The sequence below is a fragment of the Capra hircus genome, chromosome 2, assembly GCF_001704415.2.
Source record: "Capra hircus breed San Clemente chromosome 2, ASM170441v1, whole genome shotgun sequence".
Classification (NCBI taxonomy): domain Eukaryota; kingdom Metazoa; phylum Chordata; class Mammalia; order Artiodactyla; family Bovidae; genus Capra; species Capra hircus.
The window spans coordinates 80,163,037-80,176,129 of record NC_030809.1 but is presented as its reverse complement, the minus strand read 5'-3'; the positions used below and the strand labels follow the sequence as shown (position 1 = coordinate 80,176,129).

General features: G+C 35.0%; 1 protein-coding gene across 1 annotated transcript in view; it reads left to right on the top strand.

The window, feature by feature from the left end:
- The window catches only part of LRP1B (LDL receptor related protein 1B), a 2,198,408-nt gene that overhangs the window by 1,467,651 nt on the left and 717,664 nt on the right, over positions 1 to 13,093 (top strand). The window contains 2 exon segments of the mRNA XM_018062463.1: positions 3,442 to 3,616; positions 4,575 to 4,669. Coding sequence (XP_017917952.1) covers positions 3,442 to 3,616; positions 4,575 to 4,669 — 270 coding nt within the window.

Below are 13,093 nucleotides of genomic sequence, written 5' to 3'. Positions count from 1 at the left end.
ATATTAAAGATAGAAATAGATTTGAAAGAGCACGGATCGTATAATTGACAGGGACTGATGCTGCTACTGCTAAGTCACATCAGTCGTGTCCGACTCTGTGCGATCCCATAGACGGCAGCCCACCAGGCTCCCCTGTCCCTAGCATTCTCCAGGCAAGAATACTGGAGTGGGTTGCCATTTCCTTCTCCAATTATGAAAGTGAAGTGAAAGTGAAGTGAAAGTGAAGTCGCTCAGTAGTGTCCAACTCTTAGCGACCCCATGGACTGCAGCCCACCAGGCTCCTCCATCCATGGGATTTTCCAGGTGAGAGTATTGGAGTGGGGTACCATTGCCTTCTCCATGACAGGGACTAAATAGGCATTAATAACTTACATTTGAGCTTCTCTGGTGGCTCAGATGGTAAAGAATCTGCCTGCAATGCAGGAGACCTGGATTTGATCTCTGGGTTGGGAAAATAGCCGGTAGAGGCCATGGCAACCCACTCCATCATTTTTGTCTGGAGAATCCCATGGACAGAGGAGCCTGGCAGGCTAAAGTCCATGGGGTCACAAAGAATCAGACATGACTGAAGTCACTGAGTGACTAAGCACAACATACAGATTGCATTTGGCTATGCTTTCCAATTTAACAGTGCAATGCATTCTCTAGGTTGTATGTTTAGGAGTCAGTCAGAAACAAGCGAATAAATTTTGAGCAGCAGAGACAGCAGGAAAAAAATAAGCAAGCAAACTTTGGATAACATGTATTTTAGAGGAAATAAAAGTTTATTGCTTGCAGTACCAAGCAATTCAGGATAAAAAGACAGAATACATTAAATCCTTGGATTGACAAAGTATCCCTCAATCCTGAATTAAGCTACATAAACATACATCATCTAATAGTCACAAAATCCTATGAATTATCTATAATTAGCCTCATTGTGCTGATAAGAAAAAGACGCCAAAATTTAAGTGACTTCATTAAAGACAAAGAATAGGCACCCAACCTAGAACAAAAGCCAGAAATTCTCATTATTTTTTCTCAGTAACCAATTAAGTCCAGAGAGTAAAGGAAGAAGAAACAAATATCCTGAGTGAAGCAAAATAAATATCTGACATGGAAGGTCTAGCTTTATAAAGGTGTTATGTTATTATTTTCTTATTGTTTCTCAATGAAAAGGAGACTGGATGAGAATAAGTAAAAATACAAATAAATTTCCAGCACTGAGTTGAAAAATGAAGTGTGTATTCAAAATTTGCCAACGTAACAGAAATTAATGATGAAAGGTACCTTGCAGAGTGAAAAGCTACTGCTTAGAGGAGAAATTGAAACATGGGAAATACCTTTTAAGACACTGTGATTACAAGTTATTTAGAAATAATGAAATGAATATTGAGCAGGAAAGCAGGCTCTGTCAAGACTCAAGGATGCAAACTTGAGGGTAAGCCTCCTGTGCCAGCATGACATGTCACAGCTGACCCAGAACTGCCAGGAATCCCTTTTTTTTAAAACTTTCAACTAGCTGGCAAATTTTACAAATCTGGAGTTTTCACCTTTTGAAAATGTAGCTTGATGGCATCTTTTGAAAATTATAAAAAGGGAAGAGGTAGCATTTAGATGGGCTTCCCAGGTGGTACAGTGGTAAAGAATCAGTTTGTCAATGCAAGAGACACGGGAGACACAAGTTCACAATTTTGATCCCTGGGCTAGAAACATCCTCTGGAAGAGGAAATGGCAACCCTCTCCAGTATTCTTACCTGGTAAATTCTATGGACAGAGGAGCCTGGAAGGTTACAGTCCATGGTGTCACAGAGAATCAGCCATGACTGAGCACAGAACAGGCAGAAATTAGATGAGCTAAGTAGCAGCCACTCTGCATTTCTAGAAGCATTTTGCATGGAACTGCTGCTTTGGAGCAGTAGCTGCAGCACTTGGGAATTAGTTTTAACTTGTAGAATCTTAGGTCCCTTCTCAGATCTACTGAATCAGAATCTTCATTTGCATAGTCTCTAAATGTCTGATAAATTTGAGAATCAGGAGTCTGGAGAACCCTAAGAGGTACAGCATGCTAGGAAATATTAACTTTTTAAAATAAAGAAAATACTCATTTAATGCATTCAAATGCTACACTTTGGGAATTAAACTTGCCTCGTGTATGACCAACCCAGACAGCATATTAAAAAGCAGAGACATTGCTTTGCCAACAAAGGTCTGTCTAGTCAAAGCTATGGTTTTCCAGTAGTCATGTATGGATGGGAGAGTTGGACTGTAAAGAAAGCTGAGCAACGAAGAATTGATGCTTTTAAACTGTGGTGTTGGGAAAGACTTTTGAGAGTCCCTTGGACTGCAAGGAGATCCAACCAGTCCATCCTAAAGGAAATCAATCCTGAATATTCATTGGAAGGATTGATGTTGAAGCTGAAACTCCAGTACTTTGGCCACCTGATGTGAAGAACTGTCTCATTGGAAAAGACCCTGATGCTGGGAAAGATTGAAGGCAGGAGGAGAAGGGGCCAACAGAGGATGAGATGGTTGGATGGAATCACCTACTCAATGGACATGAGTTTGGTTAAACTCCAGGAGTTGGTGATAGACAGGGACACCTGGCATGCTGCAGTCCATGGGGTTGCAAAGAGTCAGACACGACTGACCGACTGAACTGAATTGAACTGAACTGAACTGTGTATCTGTTAATATGTTGAAAAGATTTCCTAGTATCCATTGTTTTAATACTTTATTTTTCATTTGTTTCTTTAATTAAAATGTGCAATTATATTTAAACCTACTTTCCATCATTTTTTAAAAAGATGCCCAATTGAATAATCAAGTAATAACAACCCAAATATTCATGTTGGCTGTAACGAATAAAAACATAATTAGATTTCAGTAATTTCTATAGAATCCACATTGGAGGAATGTTAAAAGCGTTTCAGTTTCTTTGCTCATATCTCAGTCAATTTCTGTTAATTATCCATTTTAAAGATGCTCAACTCTCTAGTAATTCTTTTCAGAAAGTTGAATTGTTTTATTTAATTTCAGTAACAAATTGGCACTTAACAGGTAAAATGGCCCATTTGTTGAAGGCCCACAAGTACTTTCTCCTGACTAGAAAGATGTACTACCAACTAGAGAAGCTATTACTGTAATTTGAATTTTGGTCACCTTGGCCCATAGGACTGCTGCCTGCATCTGCTCCTTAGTGTTTACTAGCGAATCATTTACTGTTAGTGCAATTTCAATGCTAATTGTAACTTCAGGTTCTCAAATGGCTCAGCAGTAAGACATTAATGATTATTCATGCCTTAAGAAGGGCTGATAAGGGAATGAGATTACAATCTTGTACAATTTTAGCTAACAAATTAAAGTGTAAATTAAATTTTCCCTGAGACAAAATAACTGACTTGGAAAGCCAAAACATGAGAAATTTCATTCACTTGTGATTTTCTCTTTCCTGTTGTACAGATATTCAGAGTATCAGAGGGTTAACCGTGGACTGGGTCTCACGTAATTTATACTGGATTAGCTCAGAATTTGATGAGACACAAATTAATGTGGCAAGACTAGATGGCTCCTTGAAAACCTCAATTATCCATGGAATCGATAAGCCACAGTGTCTAGCAGCTCACCCAGTCAGGGGGTAAAGTATGATTTTTTTTTAAGTTTTTCAAAATTTTATACACCTTTGCTCCAATATTTTGTAAAAACTTTGTTGAATTCAGAACAAGCACACATATACACATGTGTATATACATATAAGCTATACAGTAAAAAAGGCAAATGTGAATATGGAAATTATAGGAGATTCCTGGTTAAAGATTTCTGCTTTCTGCATGAAATCAAATTTTTATGTATTACTGTAAAATTTTATCAATTTATGTTTATAAAGAGTGACAGTTCAGAATAGAAAAAAAAAAGAGAGAGAGAAGCCTGAAAAGTTGTTAATTTCATTTCAAATACCAGTTGTTAATAACATGTTTACTGTGAGTTGATGTTATGGTCACTGCAAATTAGATCACATTCTCCCATCTTCTGGTTAGTCTTCAGGTATGCATGTACAGAACTCATGTAGAGCTAAAAGAAAATCTTTCTCCTTAGTGCTTTCAACAGGAATGACTGAAATGACTTTGTTCCCTTCTCTGGTACCTGATTTTTCTAAATCAAGAGAATTCAATATTGATGAATGATTTCAAATGGAAATAATTTACTGTAGTTAAAGTTAAGGGCTTCCCAGGTGGCACTAGTAGTAAAGAACCTGCCTGCCAATGCAGGAGACATAAGAGCTATGGATTTGATCCCTTGTGCAGGAAGATCCCCTGGAGGAGGGCATGGCAACCCACTCCAATGTTCTTGCCTGGAGAAGCCCATGGACAGTTGTGGGTGTAGAGGAGAAAAAAGTGAGATAATGGGTCTTCAGTGAGGAAAAAGTAAGAGTGGTACTTCTTCCCATGCAAGTGGCTCAACAATTTGGAGACTTCCTGGAAAAAAAATAATCCTGAGCCAATAATTTAATATTAACTTAGTTCTTCAACAGATGCTTCTAGTCAACAAGTAGGTCTATATCTAATATTTTAAAACCATATCTCTTTTGAATTAAGGAAACTCTACTGGACAGATGGCAACACCATTAATATGGCAAATATGGATGGCAGTAATAGCAAGATTCTCTTTCAAAATCAAAAGGAACCTGTTGGTAAGTTTTATCATATACATATATTTTACAGTTAATCACTGCAGTTTTAATATGACAAATCTGTACTCATACAATGGATCTTTGATCTTGAACCTGAAAGAAAATATTGTAGATTGCTAATATAAATTAAATCAGAAATTTATTGATCTTATTGAATCCATTTGGTTTATGTAGGGTAGGAAGGAAACTTTTTTTTCTGGAGAAGACGTTTTTTTGATAAGATAATTTTTTATAGTATCTCAAGTATGGAAGTTGCTTAAAACTTCATGTAATTAATACATATAATATCTTATTCTCACTGGTGAATACCTGATACACCAATTGCCTCAGTGGCAATATGATGTACTGAGGCTTCCTCTGATCATCATTGTTGTGGCATTATTAATAGTTACAATGATTTGAGTTTAAGCGTTTAATATTTAATTTTCAGCAGTTTTCATTTACTCCGCAGGGTGTTTGTTTAGTTTTTTATTCTACCTTTGTTAACCATTGTAAATCGCCACATGAAACTTCATGGTGCTGAAAGAGAGCTTTGAGTCATTCCCATAAATGATCTTCGAAAATCAAACTACAAGGATTTGTCTAGAAGATAATGTTACATATTTACACATAGATATCTATACATTATGCTAATCTCTTCAAACCATAATCACTTTCCTCATCTTCTCTTATACTTCTTTGAGAGGCCTGAATTTGTCATCTCAAAGTACCTTTTTAAAAAATCCAGTAATGAACCTGGATTTTTATATTATATTAAATGTATATATACAAAAGAAAACCATAATTTTGCTTTGAACTGAATACTATATATTTTTAAATCTTGGAGTAAAATCATTGCACCATGGAGCTTTTCAGCACTAATTTCTTAGTTTTGGAAATGTGAAAATATACTTACTTGAAGTATCTCGTTTTTAATAGTAATGACTCAATAAAGAAATAATATCAACAAGATTTACAATAAATGGGAATTTTTATGTGGTCCATAGAATAAGCCTCTGATGTAAAATGATACTATTAACTACTCTTTTCGGTCGATAGAATAAACCTCTGATATAAAATGATACTATTAACAACTCTTTTCTTTGGACTGTTGGTTCTGAGATGTGATACACAATTGAAATTCAAGGCAGTGTTAGAAATTAAAGGCAAATAGAAATGCTAACACTTCTGTGTAGAAGATGATAGAACAAAAGAAACAAGGGACTGTACAAGATAGGACCCATACAAAGGACTTAATTTGGGCAAAAGCAATTCAGTCAGTGCTTATCTGGAGTTGTTCAGAATATTTAAAATGGAAAAGTGAATGTGATTGAAACAGTATGAGCAAATAAATTTGTAATGTGGAAGCCATAGGTTACACCAAAATGATAATTCACATGCTTGTTTTTATAATGGGGAAAGCCTTATCTTAATACTAAATTTCCATGTTCTTACTCAAAATAAAGAACAGCTATACATGTATAACTTATGTAAAGAAAGTTTGTAAGGAAAAGAATTACTGTTACTATATACACTTTGTAGTTGGCCTATCAGATGTCATACACCACATACTGTTCACTGTGTATGGATGATGATTCAACATCATCATTTATTTTAAAGGTACAACATCACCATTAAACATTTCAACATCATCATTAAAATTTTAAAATAAATACAAAATGACACCATTAAATATTAATTTGTGTGAGATATACTATTTTCCCAGAAATAACCCAGAACGTTATTACAAAGCACATCTGAAGTCAGGATTCATGAGTATGGAATGTGAGTCAGATAGTCAATGAACAGATTTTCATTATCATATTTTGGATTCAGCCTGTAGATAAAAGTTTGACATTGTTCTTTTTCCTTTAAGGGCGCAGGAACCTAAATCACTTTAGATTCCACTAAAAGTGAATTTATCCCAGTGACCTTGAGCAAATTACAGTTAGATTGGTTGTACTTGCTTTCCTCATCTGTAAAATCAAGGAAAAATGCCTATTTTTATAAAGTTCTCATGAGGATTAAATGAGGAAATCTTATGAAAAGAACATCTGGCCTTTTGTAATAGAACCTATCAGGAGGAGTAGTAGAAGGTATATTGGGTCCCATAGGCTGGAATTTGAATGATTTGATTGTCTGCAGTATTAAGTGCATATAAATGAATTCAGTGAAGAATAAACATAGAACAAAATCCACAGAAATCTAGCACAGGAATATATATAACCATGTGGGCCTCTGAGATGAACACACTTTTATGCACATCTGAGGATTTAACTCTATATTGTCTTGGTGTTTATGCTCAGAGGCAAACACGTTTGAAGTACTCTTCTGCTCTCAGATTTTGTCAACATATCTGCCACAGGGCAATAGAGAGCTGTGCCCTCATCTTGCTCTAGTAGTTCTTGATGTGGTTTACAGGCTTTAGTTACAAGTTCCTTCCAGTAACAGGTTACTAGTCATGTTTACCAAGTGTTAAGATTGCTGGTCTCTGTGACGTTGATGACAGGCTGTGTTGTCCATTGGTAAATGTGTTCCTCTTGCTATTTCTTCTCCCTTCCTTGTCTAAGCTTGTGGTCATTTGGCTCTGTAGGGGAGGAAGAGGCTTTCCTATCACTTTCCAAGTTCTTTTGGCTGGTCTAATGCACATATATCTCGGAGAGATTACAGCTTCAGTTCTAGACCCCTGAAATAGAGCAAATATCACAATTAAGTGAGTCACACAGAAAGTTTGGGTTTCCCAGTGCATATAAAAGTTATGTTGTACACCATACTATAGTCTTTCGAGTGGGTGATAACATTGTGTCTTAAAACAAACAAAGGGTGTATATACCTTAATTGAAAAATACTTTATTGCTAAATTCCTAACCACCATCTGAACTTCAGCAAGTCATCCTAGTAATGGCAAAGACTACTGATCACAGATCAACATAAGAAATATAACGATGCAAAATTATGAGATATTAACCAGACTGTGGCACAGAGATAGGCAGTAGTCAGATGCTGTTGGAAAAAATGGTGCTAATACACCTACTAGGTGCAGGGTTGACACAAACCTTCAGTTTGCAAGAAACACAGTATCCGCAGAGTGTACAGTAAAGTAGAGAGAAATTAAATGAGGTATTCCTGTAGTTAAATTCACAGAAGGCAGGAGAAGAAAAACAGGGAAAAAAATTGATTATGTACATATGGGAGCTCCATAAAAATGAGACCTGAAAAAGTAACCAAAGTAGGAAGCTTTTTTACCTATTAGATAAAGAAAATTGTTTGTGAAGATTTGACAAAGAGAGTTGAACTTGCAGTTCCAAAGTAATGAAGAGATAGCAAACCTTATTAATACTTCTGTTTTGGCCTTGGATTCCCTCTCTCTGGCAATAAGGACACCTTCTATTTTCCTGGTATAAGAAGGATACCTTTTCATGGGAGAATTAGTCCCTGTTTTCAGAAAAACAAAAGAAGGTCAGTGTATTCTTTCACCAGCTGTTTAAGTAACTTTAAATCAAAATAACTAATATGCTCACATAGTCACATTTAGGGGTGGCCTGTCCTCAACATGACAGTTTTCTAGCTCTCAGATGTTCCTCAAAAGAGAAAGAACAAGTAAAAATCAGTTAGTCAGTTTATCTACTTATTGAAAAGTTTTTTTTTCTTTTTTTTTTAAGTACAGAGTATAAATAAAGAATAAATTATTCAGAATGCAACCCTTATTCATTTCAACCTTGTTAATTGTGATTTTTGATCTGTCCCAGTAGGCTAGAGAAACTCTTATCTGTAAATTAACTGTAAAAAGTATTACTGCTGAGTAACTTTCTAGCAGGAAAGTCTTATCTAGATTCAGTTAGTTTAAATTGTTCATTTGTGTGGCACCAGTTAAGATGATGTTTTCAAGATTATTATAGGTGCTATTAGAAGAGATTAAAAGCTATGTTCCATAGTAACTATTTTTCAAGTTGTAGTGTTTTTGCTGTGTGTGCTTGAACCATTTTCTTAAAATATATTCACTAAAAATTATTTATGAAGTTATACAAAATACTTAAGTATTTCAGATTTGTTTTCTTTTTTTAAAGGTTTGTTGTGTGTGTTTTTTTTTTTTCTTTTTTTGCTGTTCCTTTTTGCTGTCTTAATGGACAATTTAGAACGATAGTGTTAATAAGCAGACTCTCCTCCCTGTAAAAAACCTTTTTTTTTTTTTGGTTTATATACAAATTTAAATGCTATTTATTGTAGTATCAAGGTTAAGTCTCATACGGAAACATTTGATAATGGAATAATCTTTGAAATACTCTCAAGAATTCATGGCATTGCAATCTCACTTTATAATATTCTTTTAAAACTATTCCCCTGAGAATATTTGCAAAATGGAATTTGTGAGTCCTATAAATGAACATATATATGAATGTGTGAAAAAGTAAGTACAAACCTATTTTTGTTTGTATACACGACTGTCATACCTATGAAATATTATATACATAGGGATTGTTTTTTAATTTCACTGATAGTTTACACTTAGGAAATTATTTTAATTTATTTTTTCATAATGAATCTGTCTGGGCAATCTCTGGCTTAAACTCCTCCCCACTTCATTCCCTGAACCATTTCTATGAAGAAAATTAGGTGGTTAGGAAAGGAGGAGATATTTACTGTTCAATTGATTTTTCTCCTATGCATGTTGATTGTCAGATTATAAATTATTTTGAGGAAAAATATATAGAACAATGTATAGGAAAAATGTGTGCAAAATGTGAGGAGAAAAGACAGTATTCTGTCTGGCAAGGCTGGGGAATGTCAACTCAAAACAATCATTTTCTATCACCCTTTATGAAGCCTATACTCTCACTAAAGTTACACCTTTCTGTTTGTGTGCACTTAGCCTGGGATGGATGATGATGATGATGTAGAATCATCATTTTGGTAACAAAAATAGTGTAATTATTTTGCCTACTTAGTAAGGACTTAAAATATTCCAGGTACTTGCAAAACACTTTCATTAATCATCTCAGTAATCATTTCTGGAAGGCTTTCTTACTGTTCCTTTATAGATTCAGAAATTGAGGCTTGTTGAAAGAAATAAGTTGCCTGTCATGAATGGTAGAGTTGCAATTCAAACTAAGTTTATCTGCTTCCAAAGTCATATTAAATCTTAACCATTATGCTATGCCCACAGAGGCTGATTTCATATAGTAATTACCTGACCTCAAGCAAAGATCAAGGAATAAAACCAGTACTCTTTCAAGCACAGAGAGTGGAAAGAAAAATGTACAGCTTATGTACTCCTGAGAAACATGGGGCCAGTTAGGACACTGCAGGCAGCTTTTCTAAGCAGCCAGGGTCAGGCAAGCACCAGTTTAACCTCTGTGCCTATTCTGCTGTACAATTAACTATTTCTGAATTTTTAAATGCATATTTTAAACAGTAATGTCACTGATGTACTAGGTTTTCTTTTTTTGTGGAATGATTTTTATAGTTTAATTTACTGGGTTTCCCTTACTTGTTTCCTGTTATATCCCTATGTGTGACATAACTTGAAAGAGAAGTTCGTCCTGATCTTATCAAAAGACCCAACTTTACATTTGATGAGTGTGCATCATTGAAAACAAAGTATGTGCTACCTAGGGGCAAGTTGGGCTGAATAACTTTGTTTCTGTTAAATACAAATCACTATTCCCATTATCCATTGTTGAACTAAATATTTTCAATTAAGAGTTGTTGCTCTGTCTCGGATGCATTAAATGCTTAGAGCAGTCTGCAAAAGAGGGAATTTTAATTTACTATTTAAAGTGATTGCCAAGTTTACAATGTTTGCATATTATGAATTTTATCCCTTAAGCCTCATATAAAGTATCTTGACTTGTCAATCAGCATCACAACTTTTGGCTTATCCTTAAGAATCTAGGGTACTATATATTTTATTTTCTTGATGTTTTCTCTTCACTATAACGGTGATCCCAACCAAAAGTCATTTGTTTACTCAACTTTCATGTATACCTTCTTGAAGCCTACCAAACTATTAAATTTTAATTGTTTAATCATTCCAACCCTTATTGTGTATATGTGGATGAAGAACTCAAGAATCTCACTATTTAAAAATAAGAATATTTATATATACTTATTATTCAGCACACTTTTATTATGCATGAAGCTCAATCAACATATAAGGCTATGTATCACGAAAGAAATGTTAATAATATGTTACCAAAAAGACCAGGAGAATTAACAAACTGATATTAAAATTATACATTCATGTATACACAAATAATTTAAATTTATTATGTTTTTAATTTGATCTTTTACTCAAATCTGATGAAGTATTTTTAAAAAAATTATGAAGGATATTTAGGTTCCAGATTCTGAAAATAAAACCTGGGATACATTATCAGAGTCATAGTCCAGTAAAGGAAAAGAATAGAAATATAAACCATTTGATGAGATCTTCTGTAGAGTTAAACAACAATAAAAACACATACCATTAATGAGTATTATTTCAAGACAGTATAAAGATAATATAAGAAGATACAATGAAAAATAGAAGAAACAATTCATTACTTATGAAAAGAAAAATAGAGGGATAAGTTGTTACCAAATTGGTGATGTTTTTAAGTTTCAAATGGAACTTGAAGAAGACATACGTGTTTGCTTTTGAGTTATGAGAGAAGGAGAAGGGGATTTCCTTAGTCTTAGTAAAAAAGGGGAAAAAACAGGCTTAAAAGGGACAAAATCATATTTTGTCTAAAATCTGAATTATTCTGTGTGTCTAGGAGAAAAAGCAAATAGCCTGAGGAAATGTTGAAGATTATATTGACAGGAAATATCATTTTAAAATATTCAAGTGACACAATTTAGTGCTTTAAAGATAGTTTGCTTTATTTTACCCATTAAGCTATAAAAATAGTTTAGGCAAAGTATAAAACTATAGGTTGTTGTTCTTGTTCAGTCACCCAGTTGTGTCCAACTCTTTGTGACCCCATGGACTGCAGCATGCCAGGTCTCCCTGCCCCTCACCATCTCCCGGAGATTGCCCGTGTTCATGTTCATTGCATCAGTGATGCCATCCGTTCATCTTATCCTCTGATGCCTTCTTCTCCTTCTACGCTTGACCTTTCCCAGCATCAGGGACTTATCCAATGAGTCATCTGTATAAGTATTAAACCTTTTAAAATGATCTTTTAGGAAAAAATAAAACCACTTCTTAACAAAAAATGTGTCACTAACTCTGGGTTTCTTCTAATTTTGCATGTTATTTTCACAAGGCACATACTTTTTACCAGTCACTAAGAACTTGAATGATAGAATAATTGTCCCAGGTAAAATGATCTATGTGAAGGAGAATGGAGGAGATGCTAAAAGCTTAACTTGATAAAATAAATAGCAAGGTAGTAATTAGCTTAGTTCTGTAATTCTGTAGGTCATCAGTGACATCGTAAAGCAGAGTGAATTGAAAGGATGATTTCAGGCAATAATTTAGATCAAGTTAATATAAAAACAATATAGATACTTGCAGTGGAAGAAAAAATTAAAAAAAAATATTTCATCTACCTTCCTAGGTTATTTCATCTACCTTCCTCCTTCCAGGGTCTGGCTATGGCCCTGGAAAATAGATTGACAAAAGACAAAAACAAAGCTTATTAACTTGTGTAGCACACATGCATGTGAGAGAAACACATTGAAGAATAACTCAAAGGAGTGGTGTGAACATGTGCGTATATCATCTTCAGTCAGTTCACTTAGGTTGCTCAGTTGTATCCAACTCTTTGTGACCCCATGGACTGCAGCATGCCAGGCGTCCCAACCATCACCAACTCAAGAAGCCTACTCAAACTCATGTCCATCACATCCATGATGCCATCTAACCATCTCATCCTCTGTCGTCCCCTTCTCCTGCCTTCAATCTTTTCCAGCATCAGGGTCTTTTCCAATGAGTCGGTTCTTTGCATAACGTGGCCAAAGTATTGGAGTTTCAGCTTCAGCATCAGTCCTTACAATGAATATTCAGAACTGGTTTCCTTTAGGATTGACAGGTTGTATCTCCTTGCAGTTCAAGGGACTCTCAAGAGTCTTCTCCAACACCACAGTTCAAAAGCATCAATTCTTCAGTGCTCAGCTTTCTTTATAGTCCAGCTCTCACATTCATACATGATTACTGGAAAAATCATAGCTTTGATTAATTGGACCTTTGTTGGTAAAGTAATGTCTCTGCTTTCAAATATGCTATCTAGGTTGGTCATAACTTTTCTTCCAAGGAGCAAGCGCCTTTTAATTTCATGGCTGCAGTCACCATCTGCAGTGATTTTGGAGCCCCTCAAAATAAAGTCTCACTGTTTCTATTGCTTCCCCATTTATTTGCCACGGAGTGAAGGGACCAGATGCCATGGTCCCTTAGTTTTCTGAATGTTGAGCTTTAAGCCAACTTTTTCACTCTCCTCTTTCACTTTCATCAAGAGGCTCTTT